The sequence below is a fragment of the Colias croceus genome, chromosome 4 (genome assembly GCF_905220415.1).
Source record: "Colias croceus chromosome 4, ilColCroc2.1".
NCBI classification, from domain to species: Eukaryota; Metazoa; Arthropoda; class Insecta; order Lepidoptera; family Pieridae; genus Colias; species Colias croceus.
The window spans coordinates 8,922,984-8,942,745 of NC_059540.1; the positions used below are offsets into that span (position 1 = coordinate 8,922,984).

Genomic DNA, 19,762 nt, shown 5'->3' on the forward strand with positions numbered 1-19,762 from the left:
TCGAGACCAGGCGAGCGCGCAGGAAATAAATTGATTTTTCAATTTATCTGCGCATGTTGTAACATCACCACTGCTCGAACGGTGAAGGAAAACATCGTGAGGAAACCGACATGTCGAAGAATTAAAAAAAAAAAAAAGTTCGACGACATGTGTCATCCGCCAACCCGCACTTGGCCAGCGTGGTGGATTATGGCCTGTACCCTCATAGGAGGCCCGTGTCCCAGCAGTGGGAACGTATATGGGCTGATGATGATGATGATGTGTGGGAGGGTTTTAAGAGATTTTTTTTTTATATTTCACGATTTATTTTTAAAAATTTATTACGGCCATTTGACTCATTAGGATAAGTACTTTCGATATCAGCTGTTTATAGTTTTTTTTATAAGTAATAGTTACGGAAAAATCGCCTGTGCACACTTAACGATTACACCCTGTATAGTATGTGATAATTCATAAGAAGATAAATTATTATCGAGTATCGTATTCCTTATTAGTTATTGTGACAAAATATTTATATAAAAATCTTTCAATGTTATAGACACAATGTTATTCGAAAGCAATTAAAAAGTATTATTTCTTAGTCTAAAAAATACATTTAAAGATTTTTTATTAAATGGCTGCTTATTAGAAATAAATGATATCGCAATGAGGCCCACATATCACTATTATTTTCTTAAAGTAGGTAGGTATGTACCTACTACCTACGATAGTTGTTTTTGGAAAAAGATTTACTTACTAGCTGAGCCCCGCGATTTCACCCGCGTGGCTCAGCTCCTGCTGGTCTTAGCGTGATGATATATAGCCTATAGCCGTCCTCGATAAATGAACTTTTTAACACCGAAAGAATTTTTCAACTCGTGCTAGTAGTTCCCGAGATTAGCGCGTTCAAACAAACAAACAAACAAACAAACTCTTCAGCTTTATAATATTAGTATAGATTAAATAAAATACTAAGTAGGTACCTACGGATAGACAAGAGACAGCTTATTATGTTTTATTTGGTCATATAGGTTTAATTAATCAATATTAGAAACATTCTGTTGATGTACCTAAATGATATGAAGGAACACGTAGGTACCTAAGTACCTAGTTGTGTAACATCGATTATATCTCTGACTATTCTCTGATATTCATTATTCATACTTAATCGAAATCTTCAATTCCGTTTTACTTGAGTCTTTTCAAGCCAAAACAAAAAAATCTTAAACCAAAATCAGGTAAGTATCAAAAATAAAAGTAAAATATCTATTTCATAATAATTTTATTACAAACCTTAAAAAGTTACGACACTTTACTTATTCTATAGGCGATTCATTTCCTAAATAATTTGTCACACATACAATTTAACCTAGTTGATAAACTTATTTCTAACCTAAAATATAGTATTGGTCAAAACACTTGTCTGCATACTCCATCAGCGCCTCGTACATACCCCTCTGGGCAGTTAGAAGGAACGGAGACAACATTTCTGCTTGTTAATGTCTCTTCTGATTTATCTTCACTTTCATTCTCTTGCACCTCTTTTACCTCCTCTTCAACTTCGATTGGCTGTTCTACATTCTCGTTGTCTGCCATTTCTGTAAGCAAATAGAATTTAATTAGCGATTCATGAAAGTTTGTAGTTATTAGAGAGAGATTATACAAAGTTAAGTATAGCGGGGAACGAAATGCTGGTTATACATGGTGTTCCACTGTTGGTATACTAAGCTCCAAGGAGGTTATAGTTTTGCATGCGCTGATTGCTCGTAAAATCGATAAGTGAAACAAATGAACAAATATTCAACCCCATACACAAGATAACACTTATAGTATCCTCTCTATTTTTTCTATCTTCGATATATATCATGGCTTGTTTATCAATTTACAATAAAGTGCAAATAAAGCTTTAAAAATGCTGATATGTGTAACAATTTATTCATTGAGGACAAATGCTACGTTTCAGTAGGTAATCCATAGATGACCTAGTAGGTATCTTCAAATCTAGTTTAGTTTGTACATTGTACGTCAATTTATCTTACATATTATTTTAATAAACTTTTGTTGTTTTTTCTGGCAACTTTTATCTACAACTGAAGATAATTAATTTTCCAAACGATAATTTTATCAAAATAATTACATGTTTTAACTACAATTTTAGCATATCAAACATGATTCAAAGTACTAAAAGAAATATCATCATAAAATAACTTTCAAAATAATAAAACACTTACTTTTAAGCTTCCGCAAATTATTTCAGTAATTCCAAAGGAGTTTTCAGTCGCTGGCCGATGTCCAACAAGGCTAAGAACGTAATCGCTTATGATTCCGATACCTAGGTTTCACAGTTTATACTGAAAGGCCTGTTCGATTAATCAGTGTATTCTAACAAAAACATCTACGTCACTACTACACACCCAATCGATAGGAATTTTTCTGACTAATATATTGATAGCGTTTCTGTTAAGTAAATGACGAATTGATAAGGTATCTTTATTGGTCTACCTTAGGGGGATTTAGGCCCATAACTTCAAAGGAAGCGCCTCATGAAAGACGAATTCAATCTACTATCTAGGTACTTACGTAGTTATACATAATAATATAAGTACATATCTTATTATAGCCGCCGCTTTGTGCATTGGTTGACGCGTGAGCCTATAACCGAGGTGTCCTGGGTTCGATCCCGGTGGAAACGAAGAAAAACAAATGTCTCGGTCTGGCAACACATAAAGCTGATCACCTACTTGTCCCTAAGGAATGTCGATCAGTGAAACACAAGGAAGGCACAACGCATCTGGCCTAAGGAGCAGATCTTAAATAGAGTTTCTCGTTACTGCCCTCAGTATCATACATTTACGTTTGTGGTCATGAAGAAAATAATCTAAAGGAATTGAGCCCAAAATAACCGGCAGTCAGGGGCGCTAGCGTGATAAATTATCTTTATTCTACATAAGCAAATCATATATTACATTGCTGAGATTTAAAAGAAGAGAAGAGAGGATTAGAAGTTTGTTAGTTTAGATAAGCTTATCTCAGGAACTGGAACGATTTCAAAAATTATTTATGCCACTGCTAAAAGCCGGGGCAGATCGCTAGTTTTATAATAATTATGCAACTAATTCCTGAAAGATTCCTAGCGACGACTCACGCCGCTACTAGGAAGAAAAGTGGAACTCGGTAGGTAAGTAATAAACCTCCATCTCCTGTAGGTCTCTCTGCAGTCAACTTCGATCCTCGAGTAGGTACCGTATTATAATAATCACATTCAAAAATTAAAGAAAAATATTTTAATCAATCGTAAATCATTCGTTTTCGAATCTCTCAAGTAAATATGTTTGAAAATGGTTTGTCTTTTAACCTTGCCATTCACATCCTAAACATATAATAGGTAAGTGGTAACCCTAACAATATTATGGTGGATTAATCAAACAATACTTTAATACGGCAAATGCTTATATTTCCACAAGAACTTTACTGAAATTCAAGGAAAATTTTTCAAGAAAATTTATTCCTGAAACTGAAACTTTCATAACATACAATAGAAATAGGTAAAATAAACTATTATTATGTATATCATATCATTTCGTTACACCCACGTAATTGCTATCATAATAATGATTGGAGCAGAAAAAATTCAGGATGATGCAAAGATTTATTTTGGCGCGTTTATAACTTACACAATTAAAATACGTATATTTAAAATGAAATGTAATAACAACATAGCACAATTTAAAATTCTCTAAAAGGTTTATCTTCAGGTAGAGATCTAAAATCATGGAGAGATAGGTATGTATTTACATATTCATCATAATATATTCCATTTTTGTAGTTTCCTAAGAAAGGGTTCACTGTTGCTGCTTATAAATTATCAAACTATCTATATTCAGTTTTGAACATGTTTTCTTTGCTTATAAAGGTTAAAAATTCAGAGAAAGAAAGAAATGATGATACACAATGGTTATTAATTCAAATCGTTTATTAAAAAAATAAAATCACGCTTAACTACATTAAGTAATATTAATTCACACGTAATAAAATACTTAATACACTACTTAGTAATTCTGTTACAAATCTTTTAATTAACATTAGGTACATACATTATCTTCTTACATAATATTTTTAAATACGTAATTAAAAAAGTCATAATACACTGTTTATCTTGAGATAGGGATTAGATCAATGCACCAATGTATTTTGGATAAGATAATGAACAATTTGCAATTATCACAATGAAAATTCGTATTGATCACAGGGAAAATAAACACAAAAAACATTAAACAAATTTTATCCGGTATGCCTTAAAATTATTAGGAATAAATAATACTACTGATGAAAAGTAGGGACTTCCAACGCTTTCATCGATAAAAAGCTACATCATACCAGAGTACCATAAGATACATCCTTCCAAACATTCCGATTTTTAAAATCTAGGCGCCGCTGATCAGATCGATTAAAAAACTTGTCGACACACTCCATCAGAACCTCTGCTAAAACCTGGTGGACAGTTATCAGGCACAGTTATGGCATTAGTCATTATTGGTATCTGAGGTGTGTCTGAATCATTATCTTTTTGATCAGGTACCTCCTTTTCTTCTTGTTGTACTTCAGCTGGCTGTTCCACACATTCTGTGTCTGCCATTTCTGGAAAAATAGATTTTGTTATTTAACAAATTGAGCACGTAGTTAAAAATAACATTAGGACAAGACAATAGTGACAATGAACTTTTAATATAATTAAGTACTAACTGGTTAACTATATGAATTTAATTACTTAGCTCTAAAAAATAATTTAAATCGTTAATTATTAGTCATTATGTACCTATAAATCAGTCAAAAATGAAAACATACTCTTACAAAAAAAGTAAAAATACAGCGATTCGTTATAATAGTATTGTGACAAAAAACTAGAACTATTTTCTCAATTACAATAAAACTTTCAAGTTAAAAAATATTCAAGTACCTGTACACTGTATTGTCGATAATAGTACAAAACTCAAAACTATGTACAATTTACGAAATAATAGTCGAATTGAGAACTTTTGCACTAAACTCCACGACTTATCGGGATGAGTCCGAAATTACGTATGAGAACCGACCTCACGCCCTATATTTATATGTATTTATCAGACGGCTTTACTATATCCGAGTACTGAATCATCCTCGTGTCTATTGATTGCATAGCTTTTATTTGCACTAATATCTTCAATTGCATGTTCAAGATTTCAAATATTAAGCAACCGAAAAATACAAATGTCTCGCAATACATACCCATAAGAAACTACAGCTGTTGTTTTCGAAAGGACCTGAAAAACAATATTATCATTATTACAATAAATTATGTAAAAATTGTAAGAACTTGCTGCTCTCAAGTTGCACCTGAAATAAGATATTATTACTGTTCTGTGATAATAATCAATTTGAATATTGAATAAATACTTCTTTTCCTATCAATCAAATTATTAATTATTGACATAGATATTATAACAATGAGCTTACTTTTGTTATGTCATTATTTGGAATATTTTTAAGCTTGACAGCATTTCTACAAAGAAATAAGGGACAGTTGCCAAAAATTATTCAGGAGTTTTGGACATTTTTAGCTAAAATAAAAACAATTCTGAGTGCATTATGCTTTATGTTAATATACTACTCGTTTGATGAAATGAAAAAGAGTGTTAGTCTAGAAAAGGTGATTTAAATTTTGCTTATCAATAAACCTTTTGTCGTATGAAACATTATGCAGTGTAAATTATACACAGATAAATACAAAAATAGATCATAATCCTACGTAGACTATTTTCAGTAAGTCAAAATTATAAACTTGAACCATATTCAATTAGATAATTACTACTAGAGTGATGATTAGGTATATTTTTCTAATCACTGAATCTTATCTCAATTCTTACAATTTTGTTTCGTCAAATACTATTTTTTATTTATTTATAAGTTATAAAATGATATCTTATTACTATCATAAACCATTTCCCCTAAATATATTCTTAGACATACTAAATAATAGAATTAAAACTTTCTGTTTCAGATAAATGGCACTGAAGTAATTTCAAATGTAAATAGCAAGACTTCTAGATGTAATTTGTCTAAGTAATGTTTATTTTTTAAATTGTTTTCAACTTAATGAACAATCCTTAACAGGCCAATATCATAATTAACTACATTGTGACTACATATGAAATAAATGAATTGATGTGTGCTTCAATCATGTCAGCTATTATTTCAGAATCCCGTCACATAACAAAAGGAGACCGATTAAATCGTCAGGGCAAGTTTGCGAACATTATCAAATTATAATAAGACCAAAACTCCATAAAAGCAGTTCTTTATCTGATCTTACACCACAGACGAGCGACTATTGTGAGTGCCTGTTGTTAGTATTGCACTTACCTTAAGTTGTTATTTAACTCTTCAAATACATACTTATATATTCATGCGTGTTTACATTTTAGCATTCGATTTCTTTACCACTAAAAACGGTTGTTTATGTAAACACAATCGACGATATATCAATATTTACGAGAATTCCGGAGACACGCTAGAAAAATACTCTAGATGCCTAGCTGAATCTTCATATATGTCGTGGAATTTTAAAAACAAGTAAGCTGTTTATGAAACTTAAATTATCACTGAATAAGAGTTAATTTCAATAGATTCATAAATTTTGTTATTTAAAATAAGAAAGATGAAGAAAAAGATCGAGATGACCCCTGATACATATGCAGCAAAATTTGCAGCCGATTTTACATATTCTGGCGATCATAATGCGTCTTCATATTATGCTGAAAACTCCAGGTACAGTAGCGATTTCCACTTTCGTTAAAGAAAAATAAATACAAAATCAATAATTAAAATTCAATTGTAGCACGAGTAGCACAGACGATGCAACTCATCAAAAAATGGCGACATTCCCTTTTAAACCAACCCCAAGTGGAAATTTAAAAGTTCAATCCAATCAGGTGATGGAATTTTTTTTTAGAAATATTCTTAATAAATTATATTAAGGAAAAGTTAATTATTATATTAAAAGAATATAGGTAGTATTTCAGTCTTCCACAGTCGGAGTTTTGTTAGCTGATCCAACACAGGCAAAAGTTAAAGTTAAGTTTGAGGGTAAAACTACAGAAGAACTAGATGATGAATTAAATAATTTACTAACTGATAATCATGATATGAACGTAAGTGAAAAGTCAAATTTCATAGCATTAAATTAAATACAAGTAAGTATAAATAATGAATCAGATACTAAATTGAAGGATGAACCGAATCTCCAACTGCAATATGGTCCCAGGAAAAGTCCTAATACGCAACTACACGTAAAAAATGTTCTAGAAAAAAATCTTAATGAAAAGTCTCGTACGGAAACAAAAAATAAAGAATTGATCAGCATGGGATATGGACAAATGGAAGCAATAGACTGGATGCATGTACAATTACCAAAGAAACAGGAATTATTTCAAGAATTCTATCGCAGAGTACATAATTTTATGTGAGTAAAAAGCAGAATATCATCATTGATACTATTGATTAAAATATAATCTTATATTGGAAATCTCTTTCTAGTAATACAGATTGCATTGTACACATTGGTCGTGAGGAATTTCATTGTCATTACATGGTACTTCAAATATATTCGTCATTCTTCAACACAAACACTCAAAGAGAAATAGAATTGCCCATTGTAAGTAATGTTTTGAAAAATAAATATGTTTGAAGAAAAAGTAAAGATTTTATGTTCTTTTTACAATTCAATATGTATTTCAGAGTAATGTAAAGCCAGATGCCTTTCACACTATTTATGAATGGATGATATACAGTGGTTCTGAAAGCAATAAGTTGTTAAAAAGAGAAAATATTTTAGATTTATATTCAGCTGCTCAGTATTTAGCAATAAAAGGTACACAAATGAAAAATGTTGTAGAAATATAGACTTACAATGAATTAACAGTCTAATAGTAATCTTAAACGTTTTATACCAAGACAGATTTAGAAGACCAATGTTGGTCCTTTATGGAAAACGAGACTATTTTTGATGAAGATACGGCTTTTGTTTTATATAGAAAAGCAAGGATCAAGAACATGACTTCTGTTATGGAATTGATGGTAACGAAGACTTCACTCTATAATAATATAATACCTACTTTACTAGACTATAGGTACTCAAAGCCGGCCCCAGTTCGAATTTAGAGTCGTTTTAACGATTGTTAAAATTTTGCTGTAACAAATTTTACCCTTTGTTCCAATATAAACATATGCAGTTAATTTCGTTCTTCAAGCAATTTGTGTTTTACATAGCCTATGCAACTCCTCAGTTTTGCTCTACCAAAATCTAGGGTTGAATATACTTCAATTGTTTTAAGATTTGTGAACAAAAATACTCTTAAAAGTATTCTCTAATTAAAGGTGCGCCGAGTCAAGAGGTTCTTTTTACCACTCGTTGCTTCAAAGGATTTTCTTAAATTAGAAGCTGAGGAGATATTGACGTTTTTGAAGTCGGATTATATCTGTGTGACAAGGTAAAATTATAATTCAAGTTATTAAAATTACAATAAACTGACGATGTTTAGATCAAAATAACCAATTTGGATACGCTGTCGTTTTTTTTTTGTATTATTTGAATTGCTCAGGCTGTCAGGCATTCTTTCTATAACCTATTGTAACACTTTATTCAAAACCATGGGAACGACATTTTTTTTATTTCCTTATAGTGAAATCGAGGTATTAATGGCTGGTGTAAGATGGCTGTACGGAGACTGGAACCTGCGCAAGCGCTTCTCTGTGGAAGTGATGCGATGTGTTCGCTTCGGTCTCATATCTCCATGGCAACTCGTCGACATCAAGAGGAACCCAGAGAATGCTGAGATATTGGAGATTGTCAATAATCCAGAAGTTCAACAAATGGTTGATGACGGCTTAGCGTAAGTCTTAGAACGTCTAGTATGTAATTTAAGTTGTTCCCCAAACGCATTGTAAGTTATTGATCATTTCTTTTTGCAGATACGTTATCATAAAATATTGGTATGGAAACAATTCTAAAAACTATTATCATTGGATTGAAGTGTTGGGTTTATCTGAACCAGCTGAAAGAAATTGGATAGGCGAAGAAAAGGTTCATAATTCAATTAACTTCCTACCTTTTAAACTTTTTGCACTTTTTTATATGTATGTTACTACTTTCAAATTCTTCGTTCTTGTTAAAATACATAAACAAATAAATAAATATTATTAATTTAGTTCAATTTAGGCTAATTATTTGTCTCTTGAGTCTTGTAAAAGTTAAAACAATACCTAGGTACATACAGCCATAAAACCATGGTTATTGGTTAGTCACCCACTAAATATAAATATCGATTTTACACAACAAATATTCCCACATCCAAATACAACATACATTTGAAAATTAGTTGGGTTTAGGTTATTTTTGAGTACTACAACGCAAACTATTCCGCGAAGTAAATCTGCGCAAATATTATGTCGTAAGCGATAACGTACACAGAAATATATCAGGAAAATCATATTATTCGCTGAATACGTGCATACTGTCTGGTCCACAGAACCACGTGACGTACAAGGAGTTCCTCAAATATCTAGAACAGTTTATGGTGCCGAAAAATCAAATGTATCAACAGATGGCTATGATGCAGCCTCCAAGGAGAAGTGATGATGGGCCTGGTAAATTTAGAATCGCTTTATAAAAATATATTCCCTTTGATTTTGTGTCACAATGCTAGTTTCCGTACTCCTCTGAAACTTCTGGACCGATTCTCATTTAAATTTCAAATTTTGTGTGCCTATTGGGTAGATCTGAGATTCTGCCAACATCGATTTCCCATGATACAGAACAAAGTTTGCCATGACTGATAAATAGAAACAATTACCAATATAAATTACTATTAATTAGAACAACAATATTACAGACATTTTGAAATTTACAGGCAATGGAACGATAACAAACTGCGCAAATACGTATAGGGACCTACCAAAGTGTGTTATGTAAATTCCATAGAATAGATAGCGAATAAAATAAACATAATAAATATTTTTGTACTTATCCAAATATTCAATGTCGTCAGACGTTCTGGCATTAAACAAATATGTATTTCCGGACATAACATACATCGCTATCTTACAACCAAAATAAGCAAAATTTGTTCTATGCATAGTATACAAATAAAGATATTACGTCATATTTTATAGTCATTCCTATATACTAAACTTATTGAAGACGTCAATTAATTACCTACCTTTATTGACCATTTATCTAATTAAATATACCTACACATGCGTACTTTTGAATGCATATTATAAACTGACCAAAATAATATTGAACGATGATTTAAATCATTTAGGTAGTTTTCGAGGAAAAGACCAAGATAAAATGGAAATGAGAAGGCCAAAAATAGAGATTCCCTCACCGGCTACACTGATGGGGTTGACGGACAAAGATAAGTTTCCAGGCATGAGTGATCTTTTCAATAGAAAGGTATAATATATTCCTTGGTTATTTAAGGCGATTAAAATGGTAATTTTCATAAAATATATTAAATAACTTAGCGATTCGTAATAAAGTTTTCGATATTATAATTTTTGCGTAACTATTAAATTGGACCATATTCGTCCTAGAGCCCACTTAAGAAAATTTCAGTGCTGATAATGAAAAAAATACATAAAAAAATATTGTTAAACTAAAAAAATATAAGCGTTTTGTTATTCTAACTTTTCCGATTGAACACTACCTACCTATTATTTTTCTGTAGTAGGGTAAAATTTGCTAATGTAAATTTTTTGTTTCGTTTTATGCTTGTTGCCTATTGCTGTAAATCTTTCAGATGCGAGACAGCAGTCCATCTCGATCGCCACCGGCTACAAGATCGCCTCCTCCTATGGAGAGCACTGCGCCCGCGCAAACTACAGTACATGAATCCACAAATAAACGTGAAATTGATAGAAAACAGAAGCCAACAATAGACGTAACGAAATTATCATCTTGCATTTTCATCTATACTAATATTATTAATAGCTGAAGAGATTGTTTGGTTGTTTGTTTGAACGCACTAATCTCAGGAACTACTGGTTCGATTTGAAAAATTCTTTCGGTGTTAGATAGCCCATTTATCGAGGAAAGCTCACGCTAAGACCAACTAGCTAGTCATACATAAATCTTTGACTATTTGTATTGTTGCCTTTACGTTTTATTAATAGCCAAATTCTGCAATTAACACTTACAGTATCGAATTAGGAAATAAATAATTGTTATATGTCTTATTATTTCTCTTAGGAGTATAGAAACGCACAAGAATGTATAAATGCCAGCCAATATTGTCAAAAGGAAATTCAGCAAATACACGTCTGCGATATTAATACACAGATCGTAATTATGTTTTTTTTTTCTTTTTTATTTGTTCAATCTTATAAACCATATGAAATAACATAACATAAAGAATGCATTAATTAATGTTTCATAATCATGATTATAAGTAAACGTTATTCTGTAGACAGGTCAAATTTATGATCCGCCTGAAAAAGATTCTACAGAGGAATTACAGTCAACTAACAGTGATACAACTGACACAATTGGATCCAGTGTAACAGTAAATGTAAGTGATAGGTATAACTATATTTTTCTATAGTACATGAAATTAGAGGTCTTGATACATATAAATCGGATCTTACAGGATACAAGAAAGAGTCAAAAGAGACATAGCGTAGCAGCTTGTTACTTGGCTGCTGCTTTGGCAGGCAATAGAAGGTAACAAAAAGTTTATTTTAAATACATATATTTTGTGTTTTATTATTGGAAAAAATTAAATGACATAAAAATAGGTTATAGAAAATACGTTGTACATGAAAATCCTTTTTTCCAACCTTTATTTATTCTTCTTTTAGGATTTTTCTATAAAAGTAATCGCATGATATCCTATCGTCTCTACCAAAATGTGTTACAAGTTGCATAGTACTATTATGATCATTTCACGATGACGAGGGCACGAGGCATGTTTCAGTTTTGAAATGTGTAAGATTTAAGGCAATTTATCGTCAACAATAATTTACAGAGATTCCCAAAATCCTGAAAGACGTCCTCAAACAAGCAATGCAACTCGTCCTGATGTAGGGACACGGCCACTGACGTCACAAAATATTATCAGCCCTGAAGCATCTCTGTTCAATCAGTCAAAGGAATCACTTGCTAGAGCTAATATGTAATGCGTAATACAATACGTCATCTTATATTTCTTTCTTATAATTGTATATTATAATAATAAGCAAAAACCAAACGGATTCAAAGAATTTAGTTTGCTCGCACAGAACATTTGCTCGACTTTTTATTTTATTATTGATAGATAAGTTTATTTTAATAATTGAGGAAGAATACAGACCTGTTAAGAATGAGTAATTTTCACGTTGATCGTTTATGATTTACATTTTAGACAAAACTTTTTTCGTAGGAATAAATTGTCAACATCCATACTGGGTCCATCCAATAAAAATTACATCATTGATGGATCTCTGTTTAATTGGGATCGTGAGACTGTCCTGGTGTTCGGAGGGATCGATCCACATACATCGTATGGGGTCACAGGAAATACTGGGAAGGATATTTACAGGTCTTTTCGCTATGCATAGTTGTTTTTAAAATATTTATTCGCAAATTGAAGCGCATTTAAAAATAGATTTACACTGAAATCATTCCTTGCATAAATGCTTGCTTATTACCTATGAATATGTTTTCAGTAATTTATCATAGCATCGTATAACGATAGTATTAGGTACATTATGCAGAATTTATATCTTCAATATTTTTCGTCGACACAACTTTTTACTAAAAAAATTTCTTTGAATAAAAGTTTGGTTTTTATATTTTCAATGATTATAAATTAGGTATATAAATAAAGTCATTTTCCGTTCTTATTAACATCTTTCAGATTTGATCCTGTAACAAATGCTTGGGAATATGTAGGCGAATTGCCCGAACCAAGGCATCATCATTCGGTTGCTTTTTTACGTGGACGGGTTTTTCTAGTTGGTGAGTTTTACATATATTTGCTGAGCATAAGTGTTTGTTGTTTAAACAATAATCATTGTTTAAATTACAACGTATTTGACAAAGTTTATTGACCCATTCACAAATGCTCTTGGGTCAAACCCAAATTACTAGTCATTGTTAATGTAAAGTTGTTTTAAAATAAGAGGAATTATAGAAAGAGGATCTTGTAGAAGTTGAAAAAATTTTAAATGGTTTAGAAATGAATCATAGAAATTTCAAAAGGAAAATAGTGTCTGAATGAATGATGGATATAAAAGATAATACTATACAATTTCTAGGTGGTGCTGATCCTCGTGAAGACGATTTACGTGGTAAATCGGTAGTCGTATCAACAGTGTGGAGCTATGAACCGGTCACAAGGTCTTGGTACAGTGAATCAGGACTTGCAATACCAAGGAAAAACTTTGGTCTAGTTGTTCATAAGATGGCTTTGTATGCAATTGGAGGGCAAGATAAAAAGGGCAGGTGATCAATTGTGCCGTATATTTTGTAGTCGACTTGAATATTTCTATTGAAAGGAAAAGGCAATATAAATTCTAACATAAGACTTAAAATTAGACGCAAAATATTCTTTAAAAACAAAATAGGCGCTAAAAACACTGGGTGAATAATTAAATTTACAGTCTTATGAATTCTTTTAATTTTGATATTGATCAATTAAATACTTATTCGCAGTTTGATTCGTTCCAAACAATGCTGTAGTTTTAGTACAAATTTATTACAATAATATGTCTTCAAATACAAAAAAGAAATGTTAATTCACAGAGTACTAAGATCAGTTGAGAAGTTCGATCCAAAGACGGGATCTTGGAGTGAGGTCCGTTCCATGGGGGTGGCGCGGATGGCAGTCGCAGCTGTCAAGTACAGAGAGTACATATGGGTGGCGGGCGGCATGACTGGCGAGAAGAAGAAACCCGTGTGCAAGATTGTGGAGTGCTATAATTCGAAGACGAATGAGTACGCTGTTCAAATAATTATTTTTTCAATAAACTTTCTGCTAGATGCACGTCCAATAAAAATTGTAGAAGCAGATAGTAAATAGCTGCAAACCAGCTCGGAAATTACCTGCAGTTTCCGTAGACTTCAGAGAAACTCTTCTGAAATCACAAGATTGTCAAAGATTTGGTATTGAATTTGAAACTTCAGTTTTGTTTGTGTTTCATAAAAAAAGCTTAAATTCTTAACTAACTGTACCCAAAGAAACAGAGGAACTTCTTGATAATAATTAATTTTGTTTCATTGTTGAATTTTGTATATTAAGTATTTAAATTATTAAAGTGAAACTTTTATTACATCGTCTCAAACTTTTTGGTCTGTGTAGCGCATGTCGCGTGACGCACGATACGTACGATAATTATCGTACAAATACGATAATTTTTAGTTAAATGTCTATAGTGTGAAAAAAAGTTTCACTTTTACCGTGGTTTCATAAAACTACACAACATTTTTATTTATCTTATATTTTCGCTTGCTCTATAGATGGACGGAAATCCATAGTCTTCGTTTCCCAAGATGCTTTGCTACATTATTTTCCATGAATGACAAGCTGTATATTGTAGGTGGAGCCGGAAAAATATCCGATAAGGTGTGCAATTGATTGATAATTATCTAATAATATAAATATGTTGAATAAATATTTCAATATTTACTTTTTGTGCAAACTTATTGCGCCTACATATAAATACAGATTGTGAAATAGAGACTATACGTAATACTTGTAGCATTTGTAAAAGGAAAAATATTAGCTTTGCAATTTTATGGTACAAATTTGCGTTGGACAAAGATTAATCATAAGAATTAACAGAGGAAATAATAGAGCAGTAAAAAATCAATAACAAAATTACATAAATAATTATATTCAGAAATAACGTAATTGAAGGTACCTACTCATAACAGTCAGCGTTCTAAAATTTGATACCTTTCAAAATCAATTTCTATAGGTTCGATGTTTATGTATTTTTTCTAATTTGAATAGGATAAAACACCCAGTAGTGTTGGAGACATTGATGTATGGGATTGGAAGGATCGACAGTGGAAGCAAGAAACTGAGATGTCCATACCGAGGCATGGACACGCACTTGCTTATTTGGGCACACAGCTCATTATTATTGGTTAGTTTTATTCCATAATGAATGGAGGATAAATTATTTGATTTTGAGTGACATGATTTTAAAAGAGCAACTATGGAGTTTCTTGCCGGTTCTTTTCCATAGATACTGTTTTCCAAATCGGTGGTAAAAATATGTAAGCTATATTGACGATTCGAAAGTGCTTCTAAAAGAAGTCTATTTGAATAAATGTTTGAGTCTTCCAATAAGAGTATAGTTTAGGGTAGCTTTCATTTTAAGAATCACCCGCGGTCAAACTCACTAGTTATAATAAGTATTCATATATGTTACAGTCAAAACCCTGAACCAGTCAATAACGTTATTGACCGGTAAAATCAGTTAATAAGGATATTGACTAAGGGCGTCGGTTAATATCCTTATTAACTGATTTTATCTGATTAAACCAGTTAATAACGTTATTGACTAAGGGCATCGGTCAATATCCTTATTAACTGATTTTAAGTCGAGACATCTAGTCAATATAGGTTTTAACCGACGTGCCCAGTCAAAACTCATATAAAGTTAAGGATGTTAGTGAAATTATACTAGAAAATCCTTTAAAAAGGTTCAAGTGCAATATTTAAGAGTTTTATGTTTTATTAATTAATTCGGGGTATTGTTTGTAAACTGCAACCGCGCGAGAATACGTGCCCCAAAATATTTTTGAAGATGGCAATTGTGTTTTAATAACAACTAGGTTTCCGCCCGCAGCTTCGCCCGCGCAGTCAAAGAAAAACCGCATAGTTCCCGTTCCCGTGGGATTTCCGGGATTGCGTTAGTTTCTGATTTGATGGAGTGAACTGCAGGTGTACTTCGAAGACTGCTACTGGATATAATAGACGAGTAGAGCTAGGAATGCCGAGTTTGGGCTCGTTTTGTTAGTTATGTCGAGACCTTACCTCCGGACTTGATGGAGTGACCTGCAGGTGTACTTCGAAGACTGCTACTGGAACTATTATACGAGTAGAGCTAGGTGTGCCGAGTTTGGGCTCGTTTTGTTACTTATGTCGAGACCTTACCTCCGGACTTAATGGAATGACCTGCAGGTGTACTTCGAAGACTGCTACTGGAACTAATAGACGAGTAGAGCAAGGTGTGCCGAGTTTGGGCTCGTTTTGTTAGTAACGTTGAGACCTTACCTCCGGACTTGATTGAGTGACCTGCAGGTGTACTTCGAAGACTGCTACTGGAACTAATAGATGAATAGAGCTAGGTGTGCCGAGTTTGGGCTCGTTTTGTTAGTTACGTTGAGACCTTACCTCCGGACTTAATGGAGTGACCTGCAGGTGTACTTCGAAGACTGCTACTGGAACTAATAGATGAGTAGAGCTAGGTGTGCCGAGTTTGGGCTCGTTTTGTTAGTTACGTTGAGACCTTACCTCCGGACTTGATGGAGTGACCTGCAGGTGTACTTCGAAGACTGCTACTGGAACTATTATACGAGTAAAGCTAGGTGTGCCGAGTTTGGGCTCGTTTTGTTAGTTATGTTGAGACCTTACCTCCGGACTTGATGGAGTGACCAGCAGGTACTAACAAAACGAGCCTAAACTCGGCACACCTAGCTCTACTCGTCTGTTAGTTCCAGTAACAGTCTTCGAAGTACACCTGCAGGTCACTCCATCAAGTCCGGAGGTAAGGTCTCAACGTAACTAACAAAACGAGCCCAAACTCGGCACACCTAGCTCTACTCGTCTATTAGTTCCAGTAGCAGTCTTCGAATTACACCTGCAGGTCACTCAATCAAGTCCGGAGGTAAGGTCTCAACGTTACTAACAAAACGAGCCCAAACTCGGCACACCTTGCTCTACTCGTCTATTAGTTCCAGTAGCAGTCTTCGAAGTACACCTGCAGGTCATTCCATTAAGTCCGGAGGTAAGGTCTCGACATAAGTAACAAAACGAGCCCAAACTCGGCACACCTAGCTCTACTCGTATAATAGTTCCAGTAGCAGTCTTCGAAGTACACCTGCAGGTCACTCCATCAAGTCCGGAGGTAAGGTCTCGACATAACTAACAAAACGAGCCCAAACTCGGCATTCCTAGCTCTACTCGTCTATTAGATCCAGTAGCAGTCTTCGAAGTACACCTGCAGGTCACTCCATCAAATCAGAAACTAACGCAATCCCGGAAATCCCACGGGAACGGGAACTATGCGGTTTTTCTTTGACTGCGTGAGCGAAGCTGCGGGCGGAAACCTAGTTGTTATTAAAACACAATTGCCATCTTCAAAAATATTTTGGGGCACGTATTCTCGCGCGGTTGCAGTTTACAAACAATACCCCAAATTAATTAATAAAACATAAAACTCTTAAATATTGCACTTGAACCTTTTTAAAGGATTTTCTAGTATGATTTCACTAACATCCTTAACTTTTTATGAGTTTTGACTGGGCACGTCGGTTAAAACCTATATTGACTAGATGTCTCGACTTAAAATCAGTTAATAAGGATATTAACCGATGCCCTTAGTCAATAACGTTATTAACTGGTTTAATTAGATAAAATCAGTTAATAAGGATATTAACCGACGCCCTTAGTCAATATCCTTATTAACTGATTTTACCGGTCAATAACGTTATTGACTGGTTCAGGGTTTTGACTGTAACATATATATTGCTTAAGTGTTTTTATGGTTAGTAAGCTCTACCAAGTTTTATCATAATCCGTTCGGTGGTTTTCCCGCGCGTAAAGAGTAATAAAGATACATCCATAGTCCATACATTTTGAAAACTTTCGCGTTTATAATATTAAAAGAAACACGATCACGATTACTAGGAAACTAAATTAAACATATAGAAATAATATTATAATAGACAAAATTATATCTAGGCATAGGTACGCTATATTGAATTGAGGCCAAATTTAGTTCATACTGACTCATTTTAATAAAAATCTATTTCTACAGTTTACACGTGAGTCGAGAATGTTTATAAATTAGCAAAATATGCAATGGATTTTGTGCTAAATGACAGCGTTTGTTTATACTTACCGTGCTAATTTATATTCGGATGATAGCAGCTGGTGGTTAAAATAATATTTTCTTGGCGTTTTAATAAATAAAAGTGTGCCAAGCCACTTCTGAAAATAATCTGATATTGTTTACATAGGTAATACATGCACTTTGAAGTTACTTTAGTTTACTCAAAAATTATAATACAATCAAATACTAATCATATAATATTAATATTGGTTAATAGACTTATTATTGTTAGTATACAAGTATAGAATGAAGATTTACTAGTAAAAATGTGACTAATATATGTATAGGACGAATATTGGGGTGTTAATAGTAATATAGAGCAAGCATAGTGCACGGACCAGAATAATGTAGGTTCTTATAAACTGAAACTCAAACATTTATTTATTTAATTAGACTTCTTCTAGAAACACTTTTGAATCGTCATGACATTATGTACTTACTTGACCATTTACCACCAGTTCGGAAAGTAGTTTTTACAAAGTAGAGCCGGCAAGAAAGAGTTGAATTAGAGGTAGCGCGCACGTGCAACTTTGTCTCCGCAACTATTTTGTCTCTCCCACCTATGGGCTAGTATAAAAGTGAGCGCACGTAGCAACGCGACTCCCCATAGAGTTGATGGGAGAGACAAAATAGTTGCGGAGACAAAAGTTGCTCGTGCGCGCTAGCTTTAAAAATGTTCATGTGCTTGTTTTATGTTCCAGGTGGTGTAACAACAATTTATATGCGGGCCCTAAGCAATGTGGAGTCATTTTGCTGCGAGCGTAGAGCCTGGATTCGAGGAGTGGCGTCTCTACCATCACCTCTCTCTGGCCACGGCGCAGTTACTTTACCCCCGGCGTCACTGATGTAAATTTTGCACTTCCAGAACTAATTGAGAGTTGTTAATGTGTAGACTGGTAAATTGTTGTGTGATTGTAAAATTATTGTGACTTGTTTGAAAATGTTTATAAAAATTGTTATTGTTTTTGTGTAATTGTGTTTGTAGCGATGTAATAACTAGTGAATTACAGTGATCTCAGATTTAAATGAATATAGGTTATATATACCTACTATAACAATAGGATATTATTACTTACGGTTCATTTATACTCCCTTTGTTAAATTTATAGTTTACACTTATACCTATCTCAATGTTTCTGATATTGTACAAAGCTCTAAATATAATACAGTAAAAGATGTATATGGTATTGAATGTAAATTCCTTGTAACAAATGTATAATTTATTGTTGTAAGAGTGTTCATTAAAGTGTCAAAATATTTTCAAGTGCTTTTATTTATTTTTACCTATACCTACCTACATAATATACCTAATAATTAATTAATGTCCTAATATTCTTTATCAATAAAAAGCGTTTCTCAGATTTATTTTTAACTAGCTTTCCACCCGCAGCTTCGCCCGCGCAGTCAAAGAAAAACCCGAATAGTTCCCGTTCCCGTGGAATTTCCTGGATAAAACCTATCCTATTTCCCGGGGTAAAAAGTAGCCTATGTCCTTTCTCGGGTATTGAAATATATCCATACCAAATTTCATGAAAATTGGTTCAGTAGTTAAGGCGTGATTGAGTAACAGACAGACAGACAGACAGAGTTACTTTCGCATTTATAATATTAGTATGGATTTTAATTTTTATAAATTTCATTA

General features: G+C 33.1%; 1 protein-coding gene and 1 long non-coding RNA gene across 8 annotated transcripts; one reads left to right on the forward strand and one right to left on the reverse strand.

Moving 5' to 3' along the window:
* Window positions 1–1,244: 1,244 nt before the first annotated feature.
* On the reverse strand, window positions 1,245–2,399 carry LOC123691246. Its single transcript, XR_006751370.1, has 2 exons — window positions 2,211–2,399; window positions 1,245–1,577 (listed from the first exon to the last, which is right to left on the reverse strand). It is a non-coding gene; the product is annotated as an uncharacterized LOC123691246 (long non-coding RNA).
* A 3,105-nt stretch (window positions 2,400–5,504) lies between these two features.
* Window positions 5,505–19,000, forward strand: LOC123691345. 7 transcript variants are annotated; one of them, XM_045635670.1, is made up of 28 exons: window positions 5,505–5,665; window positions 6,017–6,078; window positions 6,215–6,348; window positions 6,441–6,588; window positions 6,670–6,783; window positions 6,854–6,947; window positions 7,026–7,166; window positions 7,245–7,477; window positions 7,552–7,669; window positions 7,753–7,885; window positions 7,973–8,091; window positions 8,392–8,504; window positions 8,697–8,906; window positions 8,986–9,097; window positions 9,543–9,660; window positions 10,338–10,471; window positions 10,818–10,958; window positions 11,267–11,359; window positions 11,484–11,585; window positions 11,664–11,737; window positions 12,042–12,188; window positions 12,435–12,593; window positions 12,912–13,012; window positions 13,312–13,498; window positions 13,799–13,990; window positions 14,513–14,618; window positions 15,009–15,144; window positions 18,822–19,000. In XM_045635670.1, the coding sequence occupies exons 1-28, from the start codon at window positions 5,612–5,614 to the stop codon at window positions 18,968–18,970; spliced, it is 3,624 nt and encodes a 1,207-aa protein (XP_045491626.1). In that variant the 5' UTR covers window positions 5,505–5,611; the 3' UTR covers window positions 18,971–19,000. The 7 variants fall into 7 exon arrangements, with proteins under 7 accessions (XP_045491626.1, XP_045491630.1, XP_045491628.1 ...); XM_045635674.1 differs by lacking the exon at window positions 12,042–12,188; XM_045635672.1 differs by lacking the exon at window positions 11,267–11,359 and having other exon boundaries at window positions 5,506–5,665.
* The last annotated feature ends 762 nt before the right edge of the window (window positions 19,001–19,762 follow it).